Source organism: Salvelinus fontinalis, chromosome 16 (assembly GCF_029448725.1).
Source record: "Salvelinus fontinalis isolate EN_2023a chromosome 16, ASM2944872v1, whole genome shotgun sequence".
Classification (NCBI taxonomy): Eukaryota; Metazoa; Chordata; class Actinopteri; order Salmoniformes; family Salmonidae; genus Salvelinus; species Salvelinus fontinalis.
The window spans coordinates 38,355,161-38,377,743 of record NC_074680.1 but is presented as its reverse complement, the minus strand read 5'-3'; the positions used below and the strand labels follow the sequence as shown (position 1 = coordinate 38,377,743).

The 22,583-nt window shown below is 46.4% G+C and overlaps 1 protein-coding gene across 6 annotated transcripts in view; it reads right to left on the bottom strand.

Annotated features, from left to right (window-relative positions):
• Positions 1–22,583, bottom strand: part of LOC129813129 (mitotic deacetylase-associated SANT domain protein-like) — a 38,917-nt gene that overhangs the window by 12,382 nt on the left and 3,952 nt on the right. For 2 of the 6 annotated variants that reach the window (XR_008753124.1, XR_008753125.1), the window contains exons 2-10: positions 16,621–19,063; positions 12,929–13,249; positions 10,159–10,546; positions 9,656–9,722; positions 7,720–7,862; positions 7,383–7,486; positions 2,221–2,296; positions 1,842–1,929; positions 1,132–1,220 (exon numbers count right to left, since the gene is read on the bottom strand). Coding sequence is in view for 3 of the 6 variants with exons in the window: in XM_055865330.1 (XP_055721305.1) it covers positions 1,132–1,210; positions 1,842–1,929; positions 2,221–2,296; positions 7,383–7,486; positions 7,720–7,862; positions 9,656–9,722; positions 10,159–10,546; positions 12,929–13,249; positions 16,621–18,711 (3,357 nt within the window). In the remaining 3 variants the exon portion in view is untranslated. The remainder of the gene's footprint in view (positions 1–1,131; positions 1,221–1,841; positions 1,930–2,220; positions 2,297–7,382; positions 7,487–7,719; positions 7,863–9,655; positions 9,723–10,158; positions 10,547–12,928; positions 13,250–16,620; positions 19,064–22,583) is intronic. The other 4 variants (XM_055865329.1, XM_055865331.1, XM_055865330.1 and 1 more) reach the window with 3 other exon arrangements.

Genomic DNA, 22,583 nt, shown 5'->3' with positions numbered 1-22,583 from the left:
CCTTTACACACCTGCTGCGCCCTGCGCATGAAACCAGCTCTGTCTCCCCTCATGTTCATTACAGTATCATCGTGGAGTGACACTTTAATACATGTTTCTGACTCAAACTTTATAGCAGAAGAGTTAACCTCAGATGAAGGGAAACAGCATCAACTATATCTCCACTCGATCCACTCACTTGATTCAATTGCACTTAAGATTATTTTATTTTTTAAAGAAACCTTTCATCATATTACAGTAATCACGTAGTAATTCTGAATGGGAACAGATTTATCAAAACCCTCAGTTGACTTGTGTATTCTCATTGTCACTCTTGCAGCCCATACCATCACACCTCCTCCTCCATGCTTCACGGTGGGAACCACACAAGCAGAGATCATCCGTTCACATACTCTGCGTCTCACAAAGACACAATGGTTGGAACCAAAAATCTCAAATTTGGACTCATCAGACCAAAGGACAGATTTCCACTGGTCTGATGTCCATTGCTTGTGTTTCTTGGCCCAAGCAAGTCTCTTCTTCTTCTTGATGTCCTTTAGTAGTGGTTTCTTTGCAGCAATTCGACCATGAAGGCCTGATTCATGCAGTCTCCTCTGAACAGTTGATGTTGAGATGTGTCTGTTACTTGAACTCTGTTAAGCATTTATTTGGGCTGCAATTTCTGAGGCTGGTAACTCTAACGAATTTATCCTCTGCAGCAGAGGTAACTCTGTTCTTGCCATAATATGGACTTGGTCTTTACCAAATAGGGCTATCTTCTGTATACCACCCCTACCTTGTCACACCACAACTGATTGACTCAAACAAATTCAATTAACATTCAACAAGGCACACCTGTTAATTGAAATGCATTCCAGGTGACTACCTCATGAAGCTGGTTGAGAGAATGCCAAGAGTGTGCAAAGCTGTCATCAAGGCAAACGGTGGCAACTTTGAATAATCTCATATATCAAATATATTTCGATTTTTTTAAACACTTTTTGGTTACTACATGATTCTATATCTGTTATTTCATCGTTTTAAATGTCTTCACTATTATTCTACAATGTAGAAAATATAAAAAATAAAAACCCTGGAATGAGTAGATGTGTCCAAACGTTTGACTGGTACTGTATATGGACTGGTACATACCAGTTTCTGGACCATGAAGAAGTCTTTCTTATAGGCAGCGATTCCTTTGTTAAAGCAACTTCTCTCAACTGGGGTCCAGCTGTCTGACCCTGAGCGAGAGCGAGAGAGAGAGCGAGAGAGAGAGCGAGCGAGAGAGAGAGCGAGAGAGAGCGAGAGAGAGAGAGAGAGAGAGAAAATGAGAGAGAAAGAAAGGGAGAGAAAACAGAAAAAAGAGTGGTGGGGAATTAGACGGACAGACATTGACTGGTGACTGTGACTGTCTGCTTCTGTATGCACAGGGTGGGGACACACACACACACACACGACTGGTTGGACAAACAATGGTTCACTGTCCTCTGCTTGGGATTAACCAAACGCCACAAACCCAATACCCCCCTCCACCCCCTCCTCTCCCACTCTACCTCTCACTCCGCTCCCATCACTCCCAGCGACACTCTCAATCCTCCACAGTTTCCCTTCCACAGCCAATCCCCCCCTCTCTCCACAGACCCACAGCCCTCCACCCACTCCATCACCCACCAGCTAGCACCTCCCCTCCCTTCAGCTGCTATTGTTTAAGGCTGAGGGGGGCTCTGGAGCCCATCCCTGTTACTAGAGGGGAGGAGAAAAGGACTCATACAAGTATTCAGACAGCACAGGCATGCCTGCAGGAATGCACTTTGACATAATCCAGTGAAGTTTGATTATTCTAATTTTGTAAAAGTACCCACAGAGATTTCTGCACCGAGGCTTGTCTGCAGGAAGAGTAGACAACCCACAGAGAGTTCTGCACCAAGGCTTGTCTGCAGGAAGAGTAGACTACCCACAGAGTGACTTAGAGACAAAGTAAGAGAGTGCCAGAGGAGAGAGCAGCGCAGTAACCATAGACACAATACTGTACAGATATAAAGTGTTATATGTAGGGTTGTAGAATTTCTGTAACTTTTCAAAAAATTCCCAGGTTTTCCATAAATCCTAGTTAGAGGTTTAGGGATTTTCTGCTTTTTCCCTCCTGATTCCTGGAATTTTACCAGCAGGATTTCTGCAAAACCTGAGACTTTCAGAAAAGTGATCAGTATTTTGCAACCCTAGTTCTCTGTCTTGACCAACCGGAGTAGTGGTAGTATCCTAGACGGTGGTTCTTTGGGAAGATGGGGGTTTTCAATAGCAGGAGGACCAACGCTTCCTGAAAACCAAGAAGAACAAATCAACCATTTACAAATTCACTCTGAAAAGTAATACATGAAAAATGTCCTGTTTGTTTTATTTTTTGCAACAGCTTAGGAGTCTCTGAGCAATACTTCAAATCAAGGTTTACTTGGTTGGAGCGCACACAGGACACTGATCAGAGTTCTACTGGATATTGAGAGGCTGATCTGTCCCTAATAATGAGGGGGTGAACTGGGAGATATACTGTAAGAGAGCAACATGCCTCCTGCTGCTGCAGAGACAGAGAGAGCACTTCACACACTGACAGCCACCCTCTGTCTCCTTGACAACAACATGGCCAAATGTTGCAAGCTGGAGCCACTAGTATAGGCCGTCTTCCTCTATCTTTCTCTCCATCTCACCCCCTCTAGCTCACTGTCTCTCTCTCTCTATCTCTCTCATTGAACACATTGCTGTGTTTCTGCCCAAGGCCCCATACATGACCTTTACTCCAGTGTGTCAGCATGTGTGTGTCTAATACAAAAAGGCACTCGCACATCTGAGCAATCTTATTTGCAGGTGCATGGCATCAATTGAACAAGATGAAGGAAAAGGAAACCGCACACTGCTCTTGATAGTATCACCGATATTTAATAAGCTTACGTATCGGCCACACGGCCTTCGTCAGAGCTTTTGGGATTTTTTGAAAGTTGCACCCTTATGTAGACCTGGCTCCACCCACATCCGTTCTACACATCGAAGGGGGTTGGAAGCAAAGGAAAATAAATAAGTGCTACCAAATATAACAATGTGCATTTCATAACTCTTACAAAAGTGTATAAATAAGGCGTATTGAACACTTCTGTATAATCTCAATGAGGACATAGCAAGTTCATTAGTCATTGGATACATCATATGAAAAACGTCAGAATAATCTACAAGAGACACACATTTCATGTTCCAATTCACAGCATAACATACAAAGGCATTTCATCATTAAGTCCTTTTGGAAACAATGTCTGGAGGGTGAAAATCCAAAAACATTCTCTTTTACTCAGAGTATTATTAATATCACCTCCCCTGTCTGATATCTTAACTTTCTCTATGCCACAAAATCTAAAGGTGGAAATGTCATGCTTCATGTCATTGAAATGTACAGCGACTGGATACTCCCTGTCGTTTCTCCTGATTGAACTTTTATGTTCACTAATTCTCTGTTTAAGAGAGCGGGTGGTTTTACCGACATAACAGAGCCCACATGGACATTTAATAATGTAAATAACATGGGTGGTGGAACACGTAATAATGTCATTTATTTGGAACCTTTTTCCTGTGTGTGGGTGACAGAAATATTGACACTTCATCATGTTGTTGCACTGTGCGCATCCTCTGCATTTATAGCTACCATTTGGTAGAGGGCGTAAAAGTGCTTGGCTAATTTTCTTAAGTGGCTGGCAGTTGGCATGAACCAATTTATCGCGTAAATTGCGACCTCTCCTATACACAATACGTGGTGGATATTTAAATTCAGCCGACAAAGCTGGGTCCGATGATAAAATATGCCAGTGTTTCTTGACCACCTCTCCCACTTTTCGCGAATTCAAAGTATATGTAGTTGTGAACATTACGGAGTGTTCTGTAGCTTTAGCGGGTCTTTTTTGTAGCAGTTCATCTCGTGTTTTTTCCAATGCCAAGTTATGAGCTTCATCCACACATTGTGACGAATAGCCTCTTTTTAGAAACCTCATGCGCATCTCCGCTGCTTTTTCTAGATAATCATCTGTGGAGTGGCATATACGGCGCAGTCTAAAAAATTGGCTTCTTGGAAGTCCTCTTTTTAATGGCTCAGGGTGGAAGCTGTCACCCTGTAATAGAGTATTTCTGTCCGTTTCTTTTCTATATAGACTTGTAAACAAGGTTCCATTTGATTTCTCAATCCACATATCGAGATAATGAACACGTTTAGTGTCACGTTCAATAGTGAATTTGAGATTAGGGTCAATGTCATTGAGTAGTGCCATAAACTCTGACAGTTCTTCTTCGGTTCCTACCCATATACAAAAAATGTCATCAATATATCGATACCACTTAAGGACTTTATTCAAAAATGGATTCTCGTTTTCATTATTAACAAAACGTTCTTCAAAAAGACCCATATAGAGGTTGGCATAGCTCGGAGCAAATGTAGAGCCCATCGATGTTCCATTCGTTTGGAGGTAGTATTCATCATCAAACCTGAAATAGTTGTACGTCAAAACATATTCAGCCAACTCTAGAATGAAGTTTGTTGGTGGATATTCATTAGTATCTCTGTCTCCCAAATAGTGTGCTAGTGCTGCCAGCCCCCCCACATGGGGAATGCTGGTATAAAGACTCTCGACGTCTAATGTGACCAAAATACAGTCTTCTTTTAAACCCGTTATTGGTGAGATCTTGTTTATGAAGTCTATAGAGTCCTTTACATATGATGGCAATGATTGCACATGAGATTTAATAAAAGAGTCTACAAAGTGTGACAATGGCTCTAGCATTGAGCCTATTCCTGCAACCACTGGTCTGCCTGGATAGTTGCCTTGTTGTGTTTTAGGTTTGTGTAATTTCGGTAAAATGTATAAGCATGGACGTATGGCACATTTGCAACAAAGATATTCATATTCAGGTTTTGAGATAAGGTTGTTTAATAGGGCTTGCTCCAAATTAGAGCAAATATCCCTTTGGAACACCTGTGTGGGATCAACACTCAGTTTTCTATAGAAACGTTCATTGCTGAGTTGTCTCTGAATTTCTTCTTTATATTTGTCATAGTCTAAAACAACCACAGCACCACCCTTGTCTGCAGGTTTTATAACCAAAGATGAATCTTTCATTAATTCTTTGAGTGCCAGTTCTTCTGTTCTCGTGAGATTCTTCTGAATATGTTTTGTTTGTCTTGTATATACTGACATGGCTTCTTGTTCGACTAACCTACAATAGGTATTAATCGAGGAGTTATTAACCATAGGACAGAATTTGCTTTTGTGTGTCTATCAGTGTATGTGTGTGTGTAAGTGTTTTCTACATTGGGAAGATGGAGCACTGAGCATATCTGATAACAAAACAACCCCTAGATTCAAGGAGAACATGGCTACTAGCAGGAATAGTGAACTCACTAGCCACTGTGCTGCACCACATCTGTTACATGTTATATACACAGTAGTTAACTTTGTTGAGTGACAACACAAACAATTCCTCCACCCCTAATACCCTTACCATACCATACACCCTAATACCCTTACCATACCATACACCCTAATACCCTTACCATACCATACAACCCAATACCCTTACCATATCATACACCCTAATACCCTTACTAAACCATGAATCCCTAATACATTACCATACCATACACCCTAATACCCTTACCACATCATACACCCTGATACCCTTACCATACCATACACCCTAATACCCTTACCATATCATACACCCTGATACCCTTACCATACCATACCATACACCCTAATACCCTTACCATATCATACACCCTGATACCCTTACCATACCATACACCCTAATACCCTTACCATACCATACACCCTAATACCCTTACCATATCATACACCCTGATACCCTTACCATACCATACACCCTAATACCCTTACCATATCATACACCCTGATACCCTTACCATACCATACACCCTAATACCCTTACCATATCATACACCCTAATATCCTTACTAAACCATGAATCCCTAATACATTACCATACCATACACCCAGTGGTAGAAAAAGTAAACAATTTTAATATTTGAGTAAAAGTAAAGATACCTTAATAGAAAATTACTCAAGTAAAAGTAAAAGTCACCCAGTAAAATTCTACTTGAGTAAAAGTCTAAAATTATTTGGTTTAAAATATACTTAAGTATCAAAGGTAAAAGTTTAAATAATTTCAAATTCCTTATATTAAGCAAACCAGATGGCACCATTTTCTTGTTTTTGGAATTTACGGATAGCCAGGGACACACTCCAACATTCAGACATTATTTACAAACTAAGCCTGTGTGTTTAGTGAGGCCACCAGATCAGAGGCAGTAGATGACCAGGGATGTTCTGTTGATACGTGCGTGAATTGGACCATTTTCCTATCCTGAGTACTTTTGGGTGTCAAGGTAAATGGGTGTCAAGGTAAATGTATGGAGCAAAAAGATAAATAATTTCTTCAAGAATGTAGTGAATTAAAAGATGTATAAAATCTAAATAGTAAAGTAAAGTACAGATACCCCCAAAAACGACTTAAGTAGTAATTTAAAGTATTTTTACTTAAGTACTTTACACCACTACATACACCCTAATAGCCTTACCATACCATCCCATACCATACACCCTAATACCCTTACCATACCATACACCCTGATACCCTTACCATACCATACACCCTAATAGCCTTACCATAGCATACCATACACCCTGATACCCTTACCATAGCATACCATACACCATAATACCCGTACCATACCATACACCCTAATAGCATTACCATACAATACCATACACCCTAATACCCTTACAATAGCATACCATACACCCTAATACCCTTACAATAGCATACCATACACCATAATACCCTTACCATACCATACACCCTAATAGCATTACCATACCATACACCCTAATACCCTTACCATACCATACACCCTAATACCCTTACAATAGCATACCATACACCATAATACCCTTACCATACCATACACCCTAATAGCATTACCATACCATACACCATTTGTGTTTGCTGGTGGTAGAGAGTGCTGCGCTAAATGGCTCAAATTAAAACGTAAAAAATAGAATGCATTGTGTATGCATTCTGTGGTGGTATAGTAAGAAATGCTGGTATGGATATTGGAACACAGCCGGGGTCCAGTTAAATCCCACCCACCAAAGCCAAGATTGTACTCTGTTCAGTACACGCAAGATGGAAGAAAACCCTCACAAACAGAGGTACAATCTGTCAACACCTAAACACTCTTTTTCATTTTCATTTTCAAACCATTTTGCTACAGTGTGCCCTAATGAATGCGACCCAGCTCTCACCCCTCCCTGTCATCCCTCTTCAGTCATCATGACTCATCATGCATTGCTCACCATGATGTCACCCTTGCACTCGTACAGGCAGTGCAGAGCCAGCTCCTGATTGGTCCCTCCGCCGTGCAGAGCGCTTGAGCACGCCAGGTTCATGAGGTCATCCACTGAAGAGAGAGAGAGGGTGGGGGGAAGGGGGAGCGAGGGGGGAGAGAGGGGACAGAGATTGTGATTGAGATACTGTATGATCAGCAAATGTTTTCCACTGGGTTCTTCAAATCATTACTGAATGCTTGATTTACTGACTCATTTCTATTGGATAATACCAACCTGGTTAATGACAGTATTATGACAGTATTAATGGTGGGACAGTTAGCTGATACTTTTGTTAGTGTATTACCTCTCTCCTGGTCTCCAGGTTTAGCCTCCAGGTCGTGGAGAGGAGCCCAGACCAGCTCAGCCTTGGGATGGTCTTGTTGGGCCGCTGAACGCTGCCTCAGCTCTGGTACCTCTGCCTGGTACCTCACACCGATGTTTATACGCCTGAGATGACAGAATGTATAGTCAGTGGTCAGTTGGAGAGACGGGAGACACTTTCAGAAATGCGCATGGTATGCAGTCTCTCTGTCCTGCTATAGCATAGCCTCCATTATTACAATTCTAGATCATATTGTTGTGATTGACAGGGAAGGTTAGGTACAACTTAGGTACATTTTCTATTTAAAGAAAAATCATGTGAATAAGTGTTCTTATACAGACATGTGGTTAACTAGTGGAATGTTTACATATCCCGCATTACTCATCTCATATGTATATACTGTATCCTTCACTATCTATTCTTTACTATCTATTGCATCTTAGCTGCTCTGTCACTGCTCATCCATGTATTTTATACTTATATATTCTCATCCCATTCCTTTACTAGATTGTGTGTGTTAGGTTTTGTTGTGGAATTGTGAGATATTACCTGTTAGATACTGCTGCACGGTCAGATTTAGAAGCATAAACATTTCACTACACTCACAATAACATCTGCTAACCATGTGTATGTGACCAATAACATTTGATTTGAATTGATTTGGTTGGCTGGTTTACAGAAATAAGCCACAGCTAATAATTTAATAAACTGTCTGCTGCACTGAAGCAACCGGACGGTGATAAAGCAGTAAGTCGATCAGGTTACCCCCAGGATACCCCTCCAATGATAGCTAATGGCAGCTTCGAAAACAGTCTGGAGCGCAGACACTATTCGGCCTTCTCCCTCCCTGTGTACTAATTGCACCCGGCTGCAGCCTGCTAGCTCAGTTCAGGTCCCCTCCCAGAATGAACTAGCTGGAGTTGTGTTCAGCAGGGCACAACGTTGTAGAACGTTCAGATAAAAAAATATATTAGGCCTCTGTGGTAAAACAAACAAGCATCTGGGGATGTAGAATAACGAATCACTTCAGCTCTATTCATTTGATTTCTATCAGCAACGTTCACAAAGTTTGCCTCCTAAACTGACCCTGCAGTAAGCTGATCTGGCTCACGACTACATGGACTTTTCCAATAAGAAACAATTGTGTTTGTTTCCCCGTTGCAAAACGTTTTGCTACATTGTACACTAATCAACAGGCCCCTGATGTAAGCTGATCTTGCTTAGGGGGTTGAGGGGGGGGTGTTCAAGGAGGAAGCAGAGGAGGCTGGCTGCTCTAGACTCAGCTGAAAGACCTGATTTATCACCACTGGAGATAACCCCTGCCTGGCCTGCCCGGCCGCCCTGATTACTAGCCAGCTGCTACCAGTCAGAGAGAGGAAGAAAGGGAAGACAATCCACAATGCACCCTGTTTTTCTCTCACCAAGCAATCACCACTCCCCCACCTCCCACACACACACACACACACACACACACACACACTCCTCTGTCTTTGTGAATAAAATCAGGACCGTGATACAGGCTAACTGGGTCAGATCCAAAGCACCCAATCTATCCTTTCATAACTAACACAAAAACAGTCCTCCTCTACTGCAGCACATATCAATAGACTCAGCACCATCACTGAACAAGACACAGTGTACCATTTGACTAGTTGTTTGGCCTTGAATGAATATCTTCTCTGACTCTAACTTTGATTTAAGAGTACTTTGATTTAAGAGTACTTTGATTTAAGAGTACTTTGATTTAAGAGTACTTTGATTTTAAAGTACTTTGATTTCAGACTATTTTGATTTAAAAATACTTTAGCCTCTCAGGCTTGAATCTTAAACTTGAGATCCATACACGTAACTGATAATGGGATGAAAGGAGTATGGAGGGTGGTGTGTTGTGTGTGTGTGTGTGTGTGTGTGTACTCACGGTTCTATGTTGACCGGAGTGGCCTCACCGATCGCCGAGAGCAGTGGTGGGGTTATGTCAACGCTGTCTGAAAAACACAACAACAAAAAATTGTCTGTTAAATGTACTATTCTTATCTCTTTTAACCTTCTTCCAACAGAAAATATTTAGTATAGCAGATTTTGAGGAAGTGAGCTTACTTCATGCGTATTACTCAAGAAACGTTTATATGAGGGAATAAAGTTATGGTCCAACTCACACAGCTACAGTTCATTCTGATGACAGCTTGTTAAAATCCTAATGGCCGGTTTCACGTTCCCAGATTAAGTTTACCCCTGGACTAAACAGAATGCTCAATAGAGAATCTTAGCTTTATCTGGATCTGGGGAAACCAGTGCTAAGGCATCTGCAAACTCCAGTAGCACTCGGGTAAGCTATGTTTGAACTACAACCCCCAGAAGCACCCAGCTAGGTAGAGTATGTTTGGACTACAACCCCAGTAGGCCCCAGATAGTGGTACTCACTGGATCGCAGCAGGCTGCGAGTGGCTGATTTGGGCGTGATGGGTGGAGGCAGACCCTGGTTGGAGGCAGACCCTGGCTGGAGGCAGACCCTGGGTGGAGGCAGACCCTGGCTGGATGCAGCAGAGGAGAGGAAGGTAGAAAAGTAGAGACCTGATCCCTCTCTCACCGGGCTGAGGATGGGCGGGGGGGTGTAGGGTGGCATGGTCAGGGGGTTGTCTATAAGCCGGACAGGGGAGCGGAGGTGGCTCTGGTAGGGAGTGATGCAGGAGTAGACAGGAGGGGCGATGAAGGTGCCAGGCTTGGGAGGGGGGATGAAGAGGGGTTCGGGCCGGGGACGGCGTTTGGGCTTCTTGCCGTCGTTGTCGTTCCCTCCCTCGATTCCGCTGTTCTAAAGAAGGAGGTAGAACATCAGTATAAACACAGAAATACATGACTACTACTGTCCACCCTGTCCTCCTGTCCACCATGTACCCCTGTCCACCCTGTCCTCCTGTCCACTCTGTCCCCATGTCCACCCTGTCCACCCTGTCCTCCGGTCCACCATGTACCCCTGTCCACCCTGTCCTCCTGTCCACCCTGTCACCCTGTCCTCCTGTCCACCCTGTCCACCCTGTCCCCCCTGTCCACCATGTACCCCTGTCCACCCTGTCCTCCTGTCCACCCTGTCCTCCTGTCCACCCTGTACCCCTGTCCACCATGTACCCCTGTCCCCCTGTCCACCCTGTCCTCCTGTCCCCATGTCCACCATGTACCCCTGTCCACCCTGTCCTCCTGTCCACCATGTACCCCTGTCCACCATGTACCCCTGTCCTCCTGTCCACCATGTACCCCTGTCCACCATGTACCCCTGTCCCTCTGTCCACCCTGTCCTCCTGTCCACCATGTTCCCCTATCCACCCTGTCCCCATGTCCACCCTGTCCACTATGTCCTCCTGTCCACCATGTACCCCTGTCCACCCTGTCCTCCTGTCCACCATGTACCCCTATCCACCCTGTCCTCCTGTCCACCATGTACCCCTGTCCTCCTGTCCACCATGTACCCCTGTCCTCCTGTCCACCATGTACCCCTGTCCACCCTGTCCACTATGTCTCCCTGTCCACCATGTTCCCCTGTCCACCATGTCCCCATGTCCACTATGTCTCCCTGTCCTCCTGTCCACCATGTACCCCTGTCCACCCTGTCCACTATGTCTCCCTGTCCACCCTGTCCACCATGTCCACCCTGTCCCCATGCCACTATGTCTCCCTGTCCACCCTGTTCCCCTGTCCACCATGTCCACCCTGTCCCCATGTCCACTATGTCTCCCTGTCCACCCTGTCCCCATGTCCACTATGTCCACCCTGTTCCCCTGCCTACTATGTCCACCCTGTCCCCATGTCCACTATGTCTCCCTGTCCACCCTGTTCCCCTGCCTACTATGTCCACCCTGTCCCCATGTCCACCCTGTTCCCCTGCCTACTATGTCCACCCTGTCCACCCTGTTCCCCTGCCTACTACGTCCACTATGTCCACCCTGTTCCCCTGCCTACTATGTCCACTATGTCCACCCTGTTCCCCTGCCTACTATGTCCACCCTGTCCACCCTGTTCCCCTGCCTACTATGTCCACTATGTCCACCCTGTTCCCCTGCCTACTATGTCCACTATGTCCACCCTGTTCCCCTGCCTACTATGTCCACCCTGTCCCCATGTCCACTATGTCCACCCTGTTCCCCTGTCCACACCCCTATACACCAGTTAGTATGAAGCAATGTTTACAGCCTGCAGTCTAAGTGATTTGTTCATCTGGTCAGACACTAGAGAGGATATATTCTACATCAGGGGTCTCCAGCAGGTCGATCGCAGCCCACCGATGAGTGGCTCGCAAAACAATTCTCAAAGTACATGCAATTTTCACATGTTCTACCGCAAACTGTCATAAACAAATCTCACAAGTAACAGACATTGCAAGCTCCCAGCTACTATCTAATCAAAGCAACACTGACATTTTCCCACCCCTGGTTAGCCACTATTGGCTTAAAAAGCCAAACCAAACACAATATCTACCAATTAATTTCCAGCAGTATTGCCTGTCTGCCTGTCTGTGTGGTGGGCTCGTTTGTCTATCACTGTGTGTAGCCAGTTGATGTGATAACCAACTTGTGGGTTGACAGAAAAACTTTCCCCGAAACCTTCTCAATTAAATGTTAACAGTATAGTAGGCTTACCTGGCAGAAGTATACTATGAGAAAGCATATCATATGTATATATTATTTATTATTTGCAAACTTTGCCACGAAATGAGCAGCAGCAGTACAGAACCATCACTAGACCGGCACATAAAAACGGCACTTTCCTCACTAAAGGGGAATTAAAGGAGAAATGTGGAATATTTGTTAATTTTCTATTTTGTACATTATCCCCCTACACATAACATGTCCAGTACACCCCCACCCTGGTTATTGTACAGTACAGTACAGTAGTAGACTATACCTCCATCTATAGTGTGGATAACCCCTGCTAATCTCCTTGACCTGATCTGTGGCAGCAGGGAGGGAGGGGCAGGGGCAGGGTTGGAATGAGGGCAGGGGGGAGAGAGAGACATGGGGGGAAACAGGGGAAAGTGGGCTGCTGGATGGGGGGGGGGGGGGGGGGGGGGGTCTAGAGCACGGTGGCAGGATATGTAGGATTGTAATAGATTATATGGAAACAGAGGTGTGAACCAAGCCCCTACTTATGGTACTAGAGGAGACGTTACTAAGTTGTGTGTGGGGAGGGCACTAGCACCTACCTGTCCTGAGCTCTCTGACAGAGAGTTCCTGAGAGATCGCCTGCGGGTGACAATGACGGAGGGTTTGCCGTCCATACTGGTCACGTCCTGGAGGGTGAAGGGTCTCTGTGGCCAGCCTGTCCCCGGGGTAGAGTGCTCCCCGTCTGGGGAGGACGAGGACGAGGAGGGGTCTGGCCTCCGTACAGGGACTGACACAGGGATGACCAGGGGCATCATGCTCTCATCACGGGGCCGCTTGGCACTGTGGCCCCCTGAATCCTTGTCCATGGTCCCTCGCCCTGGTGCTGGTCTCTGGGGGCTCCAGGGCCTGTGGTGCTGTGCCTGACGACGAGACAGACAGATACACATCATCAAATACCTGACTGCAGAGGCTACCTGAACAGGCTTCCTTTACAGATCAAATGGAGTGAGTGTGGCAGGAGTGAGTGTGGCAGACACCTATAAGAGTGAGTGAGTGTGGCAGACACCTAAAGGAGTGAGTGACTGCGGCAGACACCTATAGGAGTGAGTGAATGCAACAGACACCTATAGGAGTGAGTGTAGCAGACACCTATAGGAGTGAGTGTGGCAGACACCTATAGGAATGAGTGAGTGCAGCAGACACCTATAGGAGTGAGTGAGTGTGGCAGACACCTATAGGAGTGAGTGAGTGCGGCAGACACCTATAGGAGTGAGTGAGTGTGGCAGACACCTATAGGAGTGAGTGAGTGTGGCAGACAACTATAGGAGTGAGTGAGTGAGTGAGGCAGACACCTATAGGAGTGAGTGAGTGCTGCAGACACCTATAGGAGTGAGTGAGTGAGGCAGACACCTATAGGAGTGAGTGAGGCAGACACCTATAGGAGTGAGTGAGGCAGACACCTATAAGAGTGAGTGAGTGCGGCAGACACCTATAGGAGTGAGTGTGGCAGACACCTATAGGAGTGAGTGACTGTGGCAGACACCTATAGGAGTGAGTGAGTGAGGCAGGCACCTATAGGAGTGAGTGAGTGAGTGAGGCAGACACCTATAGGAGTGAGTGAGGCAGACACCTATAGGAGTGAGTGAGTGAGGCAGACACCTATAGGAGTGAGTGAGTGAGGCAGACACCTATAGGAGTGAGTGAGGCAGACACCTATAGGAGTGAGTGTGGCAGACACCTATAGGAGTGAGTGTGGCAGACACCTATAGGAGTGAGTATGACCTGATGCTGGAGGCCTATACACTGTTAATTCCCAGTGGAAAACTCCAGCCCCAACACCAGGACAGGAGAAAGAGAGGCATACATTTTGCTGAGCACTGCACACGTACACCCCCCCATAGGAGTTTCAGCCCTATGATGGAATGAACAGGGGAGGGGTTTCAGCCCTATGATGGAATGAATGGGGGAGGGGTTTCAGCCCTATGATGGAATGAACGGGGGAGGGGTTTCAGCCCTATGATGGAATGAACGGGGGAGGGGTTTCAGCCCTATGATGGAATGAACGGGGGAGGGGTTTCAGCCCTATGATGGAATGAATGGGGGAGGGTTTCAGCCCTATGATGGAATGAACGGGGGAGGGGTTTCAGCCCTATGATGGAATGAACGGGGGAGGGGTTTCAGCCCTATGATGGAATGAATGGGGGAGGGGTTTCAGCCCTATGATGGAATGAATGGGGGAGGGGTTTCAGCCCTATGATGGAATGAATGGGGGAGGGGTTTCAGCCCTATGATGGAATGAATGGGGGAGGGGTTTCAGCCCTATGATGGAATGAACGGGGGAGGGGTTTCAGCCCTATGATGGAATGAATGGGGGAGGGGTTTCAGCCCTATGATGGAATGAATGGGGGAGGGGTTTCAGCCCTATGATGGAATGAATGGGGGAGGATGGAGGAGTGCTGAGTGAAACGGGTCCAGTCAGCATTCAGCAGGTTAACCTAACCTAACCTATGTAACTACACCGTCATGTAGGGGAAGACCCAGTCTGCTTATACCTCTTACCACCCCCACGTTGTAAAATATATAGAGAGTAAAAGCAGGGGAGCAGGTTCTACTCTTTATGGCCCTTTTCTGCTGTTTTGTGGTGGAAAACTAAGCTGGTCGGGCGTAACACGTCAACCCTGTTACCCGTAGATAGACAAGCTAGAAATATTTAAACAACAACAACAAAATTGTGAAGTTTGCATTCAATTGCCCCTCCCTGCTGCACACAACACGCTTCCATTTCCTGTCACAAGGAGGTAAATGGCTGATTTAAGATGAAATCATCAACCCTGATACGGTGAACACTGTTACTTTATTTGGCACTTACTAAAGTCATTTTTTTTATTATCCTCTTGAGATTCTCTTTTATGAAGTTGAACATTTGCTCTTTATGACAGAATGTTAATATGAGGTGAAATCAAACTTTTTTTCAATCAAGTTCCACCTCTCAAAAGGCACTGAATTGGTGGAACGACATATAGGGCACTAGGTTGGTGGAACGACATATAGGGCACTAGGTTGGTGGAACGACATATAGGGCACTAGGTTGGTGGAACGACATATAGGGCACTAGGTTGGTGGAACGACATATAGGGCACTAGGTTGGTGGAACGACATATAGGGCACTAGGTTGGTGGAACGACATATAGGGCACTAGGTTGGTGGAACGAGATATAGGGCACTAGGTTGGTGGAACGAGATATAGGGCACTAGGTTGGTGGAACGAGATATAGGGCACTAGGTTGGTGGAACGAGATATAGGGCACTAGGTTGGTGGAACGACATATAGGGCACTAGGTTGGTGGAACGAGATATAGGGCACTAGGTTGGTGGAACGACATATAGGGGCACTAGGTTGGTGGAACGACATATAGGGCACTAGGTTGGTGGAACGACATATAGGGGCAATAGGTTGGTGGAACGACATATAGGGCACTAGGTTGGTGGAACGACATATAGGGGCAATAGGTTGGTGGAACGACATATAGGGCACTAGGTTGGTGGAACGACATATAGGGCACTAGGTTGGTGGAACGACATATAGGGCACTAGGTTGGTGGAACGACATATAGGGCACTAGGTTGGTGGAACGACATATAGGGGCACTAGGTTGGTGGAACGACATATAGGGCACTAGGTTGGTGGAACGACATATAGGGCACTAGGTTGGTGGAACGACATAAAGGGGCACTAGGTTGGTGGAACGACATATAGGGGCACTAGGTTGGTGGAACGACATATAGGGCACTAGGTTGCACTAGTGTACTAGGACAAAGGGCACTAGGTTGCACTAGGTTGCACTAGGACAAAATACACACATGTGGTTTGCATTTCTTGCTGTTTTTTGCACACACAAAATAGGAGTATTACTTATCATTTTTAGAATTTGCGTTATATCATGAGTAATTGTGCATCCATAACCAATCAATAAAACCCTTCCCTGAAGACAGACCGTGCTAAATAAGTCAGATCGGCTGTGTTCATATTGGGATGATGATTATTCTGCTCAGTGCTAATCATTCATAAACAACATAATTTCAGGCTCGATTGGCCAATGGCAGATGCATTAGGCTTTTTGTTTCTGATCTACTTCTAGATAAGGGAGCCAGAATCCCTCTGCCATTATACAAAGGTAAACAACAAGGAAATTGATTGCTTTAACAACATTCATCAAAGAGGACTGTTATTGCAGCTCCTCAAGCCCAACAGTACTAGCAGAAACAGTTACCAGGGTAGCAGAAACAGTTACCTTGACGATGTGTGGCGGTAGGGACTCCATCTCTGAGGCTTTCTGGGCCAGCGTCTCCAGGTTAACCTCCTGGGAGACCCTCCGTTTCCTGCGTGTGCTCTGGATGACCCCTGTAGGGGCCATCTGGGCAACGTGGACTTCATCCGCCTTCGGTGCTCCACCTGGCTCCTCAGAGGCCCCATTCTGGGCCCCATCAGATGGTATGAGGAAGGGGTTGTCAACTGGTGGTGGTCCACCTTCCTTGGAGAGTCTCCTGGACCTTCGAGGCTGCAGCTGGATATGGGGAGGTTGGAGCTGGGTCTCCGTGGGGGGGAGCTGGGAGTCTGTGTGTGGGGGGGTGTTTGGAGGGACTGGGGACATCTCCTGGAGGTCTGTGGAGGATGCTGCCTGAGCACAGGGCTCTTGGGAGGGCACTAACACGGGCGGCTGGGAGTGAGGGTGTGGGTGGGTAGGTGGGTTCTGGCTGCTGGGGTAGTATTCTAGAACATGTTGGAGTTGTTGTTGCTGCAATTGCTGTTGTTGTATTTGTTGTTGTTGCTGTAATTGTTGCTGTATTTGCTGTTGCTGTTGTATTTGTTGTTGCTGTTGTAACTGTTGCTCTTGTTTTATGTGTAGTTGTTGTTGCTGTTGTTGTAGTTGCTGTTGATGCTGAAGCATTTGCTGCTGTTGCATCTTATGATGTTGTTGTTGCATTTGTTGTTGTTGCTGTAATATTTGTTTCTGTTGCTGTTGTCGTTGTTGCAGCTGCTGCTGGAGTTGTGGACGCTGTTGGGTCTGTTGCAGCTGCTGCTGGAGCTGTGGATGCTGTTGGGTCTTTTGCAGCTGCTGCTGGAGCTGTGGATGCTGTTGGGTCTGTTGCAGCTGCTGTTGGGTCTGTTGCAGCTGCTGCTGGAGCTGTGGATGCTGTTGGGTCTGTTGCAGCTGCTGCTGGAGCTGTGGACGCTGTTGGGTCTGTTGCAGCTGCTGCTGGAGCTGTGGACGCTGTTGGGTCTGTTGCAGCTGCTGCTGGACCTGTGGATGCTGTTGGGTCTGTTGCAGCTGCTGCTGGACCTGTGGATGCTGTTGGGTCTGTTGCAGCTGCTGCTGGAGCTGTGGATGCTGTTGGGTCTGTTGCAGCTGCTGCTGGAGCTGTGGACGAAGTTGGGTCTGTGGATGTGGTTGGGGTTTGGGCTGTTGGGCATTGTAGTTCAGATTAGGTAATGTCCTATTGCCCCCCTGAAACACCTGGTAGTAGCCAGCCGTTAGGTGTTGCTTAGGCTGGCCGAAGGCTAGCTGGAAGGGCTGAAGCACGGAGCTGCTCGCAGGGTTGGATGTGCTGTGCTGTTGGGCATTTAGAGCCCCAGGCTTAAGGGTCTGTGGGAATTCCTGAGTCTGGGACTGCTGTTGCTGTTGGGAGGCCTGATGCTGCTGCTCCCACTCTAGGCTGCGAGGCTTGGCCACGTCTCTAACGTCTCTGTAGGCCTCTCCTCCAGCAGGCAGAGGGTTAGGGTTAACCACCTGCTGCTGCTGGGGAGGCTGCTTCTCTGCAGCCCTACTAGGAGGCTGTGGCTGCTGTGGCTGCAGGGGTGGAGGCCCCTCACGGATCTGCTGCTTGGCAAAGGCAGTCTGGGTCTGGGACCGTGAGTCACTGACGTTGACGCCCCCTAGGTAGGGAGCAAAGTTCTGACCCCAGTTAGCCATAGTGACACCCTGTGTCCAGTTCCCAGTCCCAGTCCCAGTCCCAGTCCCAGTTCTCTGGTGAGGCTGTGGTTGAGCTGCTGGGTCCTGGTGTGCCCACTTCATGGGTACAGTCTGTTGGTAATGTCCCCGACTCTGGTCTCCTTTCTCTGGACTGAAGATCACTGAGTTAAGGTACACACCAGTATGTGGAGCCTCTGGGTTGGAGGTTGTGGAGGTGACGGTGCCTGCAGCCTCACTCTGCCCAGGACCAGGCCCTGAGGCTGGGGCACCAAGGCCGTAGCAAGAACCTTCTGGATTCTGCTGAGAAGACGTCTCCTTCATCGCCACTCCTTGGTCGTTGAAAAAAGAGATGCGCTTGCCTGTTCTCTTACTGTTGGGTTTCTGCTGGGGTGGTAAACTCATGGCTGGCATGAATAACGGGGCGAGGTGGGGGGACTATGAGGTACTAGGTGCATAACAGTCCCCCAACCACACAGACCACCAATCAACGTATGTCCCAACGTGGTCCTCTTCCACTGGCCTTATCTGAAGATAAAGGGAATAGAAAGTTCACAGCACACACCCTAGGAGAGGGGGTTGCATATTTTAACGGAAATCACCAAACCACATATGCAACCAAAAGCCAAGGAGTTGGATTGGACGTAGACAAAACCCAATCTTCTCCTTCTCCCCTTGAACTCCTCTTCCTGCTGTATTGAGAGGTTGCCGGTGCTGATAGAGATGTCTGGATGTCCACTGGCCTCGTTCATTCATGGGAGACACCCTGTGAAGAGACCAGAGGGGTCATGTTACAGGACAGTCCAGAGAGGTCCCAATAGGGTTCCTAATGGACCTATTGTTAAAGCTGCCTGCAGCCATGTAAAAATCCTTTCCAACATAATGGAGTACCAGTGAAAGGTAACGGGTTGGGTGGGAAAGAAAGGAATGAAAGTGTGCCTGCCTGGCTCCATGCATGTAGTGTGTCCTTACCCCTGTCATGTGAGCTGAGCTAGTAATGACACAGCCTAGCGCACACATACATAGTCACACACACACACACACACACACACACACACACACACACACACACACACACACACACACACACACACACACACACACACACACACACACACACACACGCACATAGTCGCTCAGTTACACGCACAGTCACACACACACACACAGTCACACACACGCACATAGTCGCCCAGATACACACACACACACACACACACACACACACACACACACACACACACACACACACACACACACACACACACACACACACACACACACACACACACACACACACACACACACACACACACACACACGCACATAGTCACCTAGTTACACGCACAGTCACACACACACACACACACACACACACACACACACGCACATAGTCGCCTAGTTACACGCACAGTCACACACACACAAACACTGAAGCTGGACTCCCTTGCAGGAGAAATGTTGTTATAATGGTTAAATACTTCCTGATCACATGGTAACTAACTGGTTGCAACAGTCAAATGACCGCTTCAAGCCACCATCACTTTACATTAGGTTCTGAGAGTGACACGGCAGGAGATAGGAGGATGCACTACAGCCATCACACACACAGACACACAAACGCACACACACAGACCCTGGCCGAGACCCCACTCTCCGAGGGTGTCTCAGGGAGAGTTGGGATACGCAAAAAACACACATTTCCAATTCACACATGCGTATTAATACCCACTTGTACATGTGTGAAATAGGGCAAATATAAGCATCCATGTATTATTATTACACCCACCACACGGTGTGAGAATGAGTGCGATTTTACCAATATCCACCGTTGTGGCCCGATAGCTAATTTCTACTGTCATATTAAAGCTTCCTCTTGAATTGAACTGACTTGCTGTAACAAGGGGTTTATAAATAAACTTTATTGATTGGTTGACTTGTCTGTCTGGGTAGGAACAGTGAGAGCTGCTCTCCTTTCTGACGAATGAATGCACCAAAAAGAGATTCTGAGGCTAAATGCTACTTGTTGTGCCCCAAATAAATTGCACCCTATTCCATATGGGTCCTGGTCTAAAGCAGTGCACTATTTAGGGAATGTTGTGCCATTTGGGATGCATCCTACTTTGTCTTTTTGCACTGGGGCTCTGACTCAATGAGTCTCTGAGTCATTCAGGACAAAGTGGGAACCTGACTCAATGAGTCAGAGCCCCAGTGAGTCGATGAGTCAATGAGTCTCTGAGTCATTCAGGACAAAGTGGGAACCTGTCACCTCTTGACCCTGCTTCTCCATCCTCAAAAGGGGAACCTGTCACCCCTTGACCCTGCTTCTCCATCCTCAAAAGGGGAACCTGTCACCCCTTGACCCTGCTTCTCCATCATCAAAAGGGGAACCTGTCACCCCTTGACCTTGTTCCTGCTTCCTCAAAAGGGGAACCTGTCACCCCCTTGACCTTGTTCCTGCTTCCTCAAAAGGGGAACCTGTCACCCCTTGACCTTGTTCCTGCTTCCTCAAAAGGGGAACCTGTCACCCCTTGACCTTGTTCCTGCTTCCTCAAAAAGGGAACATGTCACCCCTTGACCCTGTTCCTGCTTCCTCAAAAGGGGAACCTGTCACCCCTTGCCCTTGTTCCTGCTTCCTCAAAAGGGGAACCTGTCACCCCTTGACCTTGTTCCTGCTTCCTCAAAAGGGGAACATGTCACCCCTAGACCCTGTTCCTGCTTCCTCAAAAGGGGAACCTGTCACCCCTTGACCTTGTTCCTGCTTCCTCAAAAGGGGAACATGTCACCCCTAGACCCTGTTCCTGCTTCCTCAAAAGAGGAACATGTCACCCCTTGACCCTGTTCCTGCATGTTCAATAGGAAAAGGCAAGAGACGGGACAATGAGTGAACAAACATGACTCACAATGACCTTTAGAAAAACATTAAAAAAGGCACATTTATTGTAGTCCAAATCTTTCTGGGCATCACTTCCATTGCCATGACAACACATTATGATAATCACAATCTGGATACACAGAGATACAGAACCCCTCTGCAATTGAAATATTTTACAACTGGCACTGATAGCATGCACTACAATATCCAAATGAACTGTATGGCCTAGGCAGCAACCATCTAGTAAACACACACACACACGCTTTAAAGCTAGAGTCCTTAATTGAAACAATAACAATTTTGTTTTGGTAAAAAGCCAAAGGATGGGCTTGGAGAAATCTAACCACTCTCAAATTCATAGACAGAGCTATGGATGCAAGGACAGACCATCCACAATATCAAAATTATCATTTTAACCATGTTTTGAGGCTATACAGTGTCGGTTTATATTTACTTTATTTAGAAACATTGTATTTGGGAGGGAGACACTCAAGTTTTTTAATACTATATCTCTTGACACATTGAAGAAAATAGTAATGGCCTTTAAAACTTCAAGCTGCATACTGGACCCTATTCCAACTAAACTACTGAAATAGCTACTACCTGTGCTTGACCTCCTATGTTGAACATGATAAATGGCTCCCTATCCACTGGATGTGTACCAAACTCACTAAAAATGGCAGTAATAAAGACTCTCTTTAAAAAGCCCAACCTTGACCCAGAAAATATAAAAACTATCGGCCTGTATCGAATCTCCCATTCCTCTTCAAAAAAATGAAAAAGCTGTTACGCAGCAACTTACTGCCTTTCTGAAGACAAACAATGTATACGAAACGCTTCAGTCTGGTTTTAGACCCCATCATAGCACTGAGACTGCACTCGTGAAGGTGGTAAATTACCTTTTAATGGCGTCAGACCGAGGCTCTGCATCTGTCCTCATGCTCCTAGACCTTAGTGCTGCTTTGATACCACATTCTTATGGAGAGATTGGAAACCCAAATTGGTCTACACGGACAAGTTCTGGCCTGGTTTAGATCTTATCTGTCAGAAAGACATCAGTTTGTCTCTGTGAATCGTTTGTCCTCTGACAAACCAACTGTAAATGTCGGTGTTCCTCAAGGATCCGTTTACGGACCACTATTGTTTTCACTAAATATTTTACCTCTTGGTGATGTCATTCAGAAATATAAATGTTAACTTTCACTGCTATGCGGACGATACACAGCTGGTGAAGCCCCAAAATTGCCTTCCCTGGAAGCCTGCGTTTCAGACGTAAGGAAGTGGATGGCGGCAATTTTTTAAAACTTTTCAACTCTGACAAAACAGAGATGCCAGTTCCAGGTCCCAAAAAACCAAGAGATCTTCTATTGGATCTGACAATTAATCTTGATGGTTGTACAGTCGTCTCAAA